The sequence below is a fragment of the Colobus angolensis genome, unplaced genomic scaffold (assembly GCF_000951035.1).
Source record: "Colobus angolensis palliatus isolate OR3802 unplaced genomic scaffold, Cang.pa_1.0 Scaffold32, whole genome shotgun sequence".
In the NCBI taxonomy this organism is placed as follows: domain Eukaryota; kingdom Metazoa; phylum Chordata; class Mammalia; order Primates; family Cercopithecidae; genus Colobus; species Colobus angolensis.
Window position 1 is genome coordinate 2,134,657 of NW_012116488.1, and position 5,510 is coordinate 2,140,166.

Genomic DNA, 5,510 nt, shown 5'->3' on the forward strand with positions numbered 1-5,510 from the left:
GCTGTTGCAGCCAGTAGCGGCCCCTTCACCGCCGGCCCCTTCACCGGTTGCCCCGCTCAGACCTAGTCGGGAGGGGCGCGAGGGATGCAGCTGGGGGCCCAGCTCCGGTGCCGCACCCCGTAAAGGGCTGATCTTCCACCTCGCCACCTCAGCCACGGGACGCCAAGATCGCAGCCAGCTCAGACCTCTTCTGGGTAAAGAGCCAAGAGGGAAGGGCGAGGCGGGGAGGAAGGAACTCGGGCCGCCTGCCCTCCGTGGCCTCCAGAACATCCACGGGGGATGGATGATGCGTTTCCATTGGTTACCTACCTTGAGCGAGCCGTTTGATAGAAGCCAAGAGCTTGAAACGTGCATTAGGCGATTGTGGACTCTCAGTGGGAGGCGAGTGAATGAATTATTCATAGTTACCACGTTTTCGCAGGTTGTATTTTTTTGAGAGAGTGGAGCATGTTGGGGGGCTGAGGAGGTGCTGGGCCTCGAAAGCCCAGGGTGGCGCCCTTCAGCGCAATCCCCGTCGCTCTTCTTTACCTGTGGGGTGTTTATCTCTTCAGGGAGACATCTGGGAGGGAAGATGTGTGAGGAGCTAAAAGGGTGGGGAGAGGAAGTGCACAAAGGGATGGAGAGAAACGAAGAAGTGGGGACCTTGGGGATATCTGAGAGCCACTGGTTTTTGTTCTTCTGGTTGAGTTTATTTTGCTTAGAGTTTCTGGAAACTCGGCATAGCTGTGTGGCGGGGCGGGGTACTGTTAGTGTTCCGAAGGTTACAAGAGCTGCTGTTTCACCTTGCATAAAGGTGCCCTGCTGGTTCCAAATAGTTTGTGCCGCGTACGGTGACTCACACCTTAATCCCAGCACTTTGAGAGGCGGGGGCAGGCGGATCGTCTGAGACTAGCCTGGGCAATATAGTGAGACCTGTCTCTACTAAAAATAACAACATTAGCTGGGCGTGGTGGTGTACGCCTGTAGTCCCAGCTACTGGGGAGGCTGAGGTGGGATGACTGCTCGAAAGTATACCTTTTTAAAATGAGAATTTTAGAATGACTTAGTATACCATTAGTGTTCTGCAGAAGCCTTGTGCTGTAATAAGTTATTCTTGTCATCTTTTAGTGCTTGTGAAGCTGAACACAACAAAAGTATGGATATGGGAAACCAACATCCTTCTATTAGTAGGCTTCAGGAAATCCAAAAGGAAGTAAAAAGTGTAGAACAGCAAGTTGTCGGCTTCAGTGGTCTGTCAGATGACAAGAATTACAAGAAACTGGAGAGGTTTCTAACAAAACAACTTTTTGAAATAGACTCTGTAGATACTGAAGGAAAAGGAGATATTCAGCAAGCTAGGAAGAGGGCAGCACAGGAGACAGAACGTCTTCTCAAAGAGTTGGAGCAGAATGCAAACCACCCACACCGGATTGAAATACAGAACATTTTTGAGGAAGCCCAGTCCCTCGTTAGAGAGAAAATTGTGCCATTTTATAATGGGGGCAACTGCGTAACTGATGAGTTTGAAGAAGGCATCCAGGATATCATTCTGAGGCTGACGCATGTTAAAACTGGAGGAAAAATCTCCTTGCGGAAAGCAAGGTATCACACTTTAACCAAAATCTGTGCGGTGCAAGAGATTATCGAAGACTGCATGAAAAAGCAGCCTTCCCTGCCGCTTTCGGAGGATGCACATCCTTCCGTTGCCAAAATCAACTTTGTGATGTGTGAGGTGAACAAGGCCCGAGGGGTCCTGATTGCACTTCTGATGGGCGTGAACAACAGTGAGACCTGCAGGCACTTATCCTGTGTGCTCTCAGGGCTGATCGCTGACCTAGATGCTCTAGATGTGTGCGGCCGGACAGAAATCAGAAATTATCGGAGGGAGGTAGTAGAAGATATCAACAAATTATTGAAGTATCTGGATTTGGAAGAGGAAGCAGACACGACTAAAGCATTTGACCTGAGACAGAATCATTCCATTTTAAAAATAGAAAAGGTCCTCACGAGAATGAGAGAAATAAAAAATGAACTTCTCCAAGCACAAAACCCTCCTGAATTGTACCTGAGCTCCAAAACAGAATTGCAGGGTTTAATTGGACAGTTGGATGAGGTAAGTCTTGAAAAAAACCCCTGCATCCGGGAAGCCAGGAGAAGAGCAGTGATCGAGGTGCAAACTCTGATCACATATATTGACTTGAAGGAGGCCCTTGAGAAAAGAAAGCTGTTTGCTTGTGAGGAGCACCCATCCCATAAAGCCGTCTGGAACGTCCTTGGAAACTTGTCTGAGATCCAGGGAGAAGTTCTTTCATTTGATGGAAATCGAACCGATAAGAACTACATCCGGCTGGAAGAGCTGCTCACCAAGCAGCTGCTAGCCCTGGATGCTGTTGATCCGCAAGGAGAAGAGAAGTGTAAGGCTGCCAGGAAACAGGCTGTGAAGCTTGCCCAGAATATTCTCAGCTATCTCGACCTGAAATCTGATGAATGGGAGTACTAAAATACCAGAGCTCTCACTTTTGATATTGTTTTGCACTTCATATGTGCTTCTATGTATAGAGAGCTTTCAGTTCATTGATTTATACGTGCATATTTCAGTCTCAGTATTTATGATTGAAGCAAATTCTATTCAGTATCTGCTGCTTGTGATGTTGCAAGACAAATATCATTACAGCACATTAACTTTTCCATTCGGATCATTATCTCTATGATGTGGTGTGATTTGTTTGGTTTGTCCTTTTTTTGTGTGTTTTCAATCAGAAAATGAAATAGAGGCAGCTTTTGTAAATTTAAAATGGGTTGTGCAAGCATTAAAATGCAGGTATTTCAGAATCTAGAACTAGGCATAACCTTACATAATACTAGGAAAATTATGAGAAAGGGGAAATTTTTGGTTAAATAGGAGTAAGGTTCAAACACAAGAAGTACATGTTCTGTTTTACTATGCTCGATGGAAGACATTTTTTTCACTTATTGGTCCTACCCAGCTTAATGGGGTGGGGTTTTTTTGTTTGTTGAGACAACCTGTTCTTTGTAAACATTTTTAGTTGGAAAAACAGCATCTGTGTTTTCCCCATGCTCTACATTTTAGAGAGAGGGATCCTGTTTTTGTGTGCAACATAAGAAAATTGTGAAAACTAATAGCCAAAAAACCTTTGAGATTGCATTAAAGAGAAGGGATAAAGGACCAGCAATAATATCTTGTAAATTGCTTTTTCTAAAATCTGAGCTTATAGTTTTCCTTAGTGAGTAATTCATAAGGATGGGAACCTTTAAATGAAGTTAATGGGCTTTTAAAAAAAAGAAAAGGAAGCACCCATACCTGTAGTTGGAGGATGAAGACCGGAGATGGGTTTCCAGTGTCAGGTTATACTAAAACTAAGCCAAAAAGTCTGAATGTAGCATGTAATGGTTCTCTTCTGTGGTCCAAGGCTGTAAAATGCACAACCTTGTCACACCTCCCCGGTGCTGTGTTACAACGTGAGGGTGGATGCTGTCAGTAACCCAGAGGGACCAGGCCTTCCTAGGTTTTCCTAGGGAGTCAGCTGTTAACCACTCACATGGTAAATATCAAAACCACACCTGCTCCAGGACTAATTAGTGAAACCTGCTCGGAATTAAAGGCTTCCTCTGGGTGCCTGCTGAACAGCTGAGCTCATGTTACGGGCATGTGGTTTCTCTGTTGCCTGAAAGAGCCATTAAAGTCAATCCTGCATGAAGCGTCTTTCTTCTGCTCAAGGATGTGTATTTCCGTCAATACTTTCTGAGGATCCAGTATGAAGTAGTTCCCCGAAGTTCTGAAGTGCCTTGAGAACACATTAGTCCAGGTGTTATCACAGACTCCTCCCCCGGGTCACTTTTTGCCTGGTCATCCTATTAGAGTGCATCTTTGGAAATCCAGGGTAATATTATTCTCTTTCAGAGATGCTAATTTGGTAACTTTGTGTAGGGAAATTGTCACTCTAAACAGCTGAAAGTATGCTGGCTAAAGGAGTAGCCTTAAATACCTAAACGGTGACAAAAGCATAGCCCTTAACAGATCTTCAGCTTGTCTCTCAGTATTTCCCAATCATGAAAATCCCTTGCTATGTCTTTCCTACTAGAAATGTTGAGAATCACTGGATGGTGGGGTCAGAGGGCAGTCGGTGTTGAGGCTGTGAGCTCCCACACTACTGCAGGTCCAGCTCCTGGGAACTGCAGGCTCAAGGCAGGTCATTCGAATCCACGTTTTGGCCAGAGTAGTTTTAGGATTGCTTTTCTGTATCATAATTTTAGAATGCTCTTAAAATCTTGCGGAAGAGTTTTTATTTTTTATTTATTTATTTTTGAGATGGAGTCTCACTCTGTTGCCCAGGCTGAAGTGCAGTGCTGCCATCTCAGCTCACTACACTACAAGCTCCACCTCCCAGCTTCAGGTGATTCTCCTGCCTCAGCCTCCTGAGCAGCTGGGATTACAGGCGTGTGCCACCACACCTGGCTAATTTTTGTATTTTTAGTAGAGACGGGGTTTCACCATGTTGGTCAGGCTGGTCTCGAACTCCTAACCTCGTGATCCGCCTGCCTCGGCCTCCCAAAGCGCTGGGATTATAGGTCTGAGCCACGGCGCCCAGCCCAGGAAGAATTTTAAAATTAGAGCTCTTTAATTACACTGCCAGGAAATCCTGATTACACTTCAGGCACATTCTTCACCAGAGTACTACTTACATTTTTAATACATTATGTAAAGTTAAACATCAGCATCCCCTTTAAAAGTATCCATTGTTCTTTGAAAGTAGATGTCTCTGTTATTCTTTTCAAACAAAAGTGTTTGTGTACCTTTTGCCAAGCTCTGGGCATCATGTGTGAGTACAGGGTGCTCAGCTCTTCCACAGTCATTTTGAATTGTTCACATGGGTTATTTTGGTCATGAAAATGATCAGATTGACCTTGAGTGACTGTCAGGCATGGCTTTGTTTCTGGTTTCAATCTGTTGTAGATCCTTGTACCGGATTATTCTACTCCTGCAGTGAACCCTAGTGACACCGGATTTAGCTCTTCTCGGCCCTCATGGGGAGCTGTTTGTGTTAATATGAGCTACTGCATGTAATTCTTCAACAGGGCTTGTCACATTGTGTTGTATTTTTGTGATCTTACATGAAAGGAATCTGTACTGCAAGTAAAACCTACTCCCCAAAAATGTGTGGCTTTGGGTCTGCATTAAACACTATAATCCATGTTCATGCCAAAAATGACTGGTAACGTTTGCTTGATTTACATTCAGTCAGCGCTGCTTTCAGATCACACTTTATCCAAACAGGAAAGCCAGTCAGCCTATAATGAAGTAGTTATTAAAATAAATGTTATGAATATGTCTACAAAGTGTAGTGGTTTATTTTGCTAAAATGTACATATATTTGATATGATTTAGTTTGAGAAGCTCAGCCAGTTTTTCTCATTTGTTTGACTTTGTCCATTTCTATCTGGTTTCTTTTTTTTTTTTTTTTTTTTTTTTGAGATGGAGTCTCGCTCTGTCACCCAGGTTGGAGTGTAGT

The 5,510-nt window shown here is 44.2% G+C and overlaps 1 protein-coding gene across 2 annotated transcripts; it reads left to right on the forward strand.

The window, feature by feature from the left end:
- Positions 1 to 5,333, forward strand: BAG5 (BCL2-associated athanogene 5). 2 transcript variants are annotated; one of them, XM_011951418.1, is made up of 2 exons: positions 1 to 194; positions 1,108 to 5,333. In XM_011951418.1, exon 2 carries the CDS (start codon positions 1,136 to 1,138, stop codon positions 2,477 to 2,479), a length of 1,344 nt encoding a protein of 447 aa, XP_011806808.1. In that variant the 5' UTR covers positions 1 to 194; positions 1,108 to 1,135; the 3' UTR covers positions 2,480 to 5,333. The 2 variants fall into 2 exon arrangements, with proteins under 2 accessions (XP_011806808.1, XP_011806807.1); XM_011951417.1 differs by having other exon boundaries at positions 7 to 381.
- Positions 5,334 to 5,510: the final 177 nt, after the last annotated feature.

Bases quoted from the DNA above. Each gene is read 5' to 3' on its own strand.
- BAG5 (XM_011951417.1), top strand. From the start codon at position 284: ATGATGCGTTTCCATTGGTTACCTACCTTGAGCGAGCCGTTTGATAGA. The intron at 382-1,107 runs GCGAGTGAATGA...GTCATCTTTTAG, and splicing joins TTGTGGACTCTCAGTGGGAG to TGCTTGTGAAGCTGAACACA.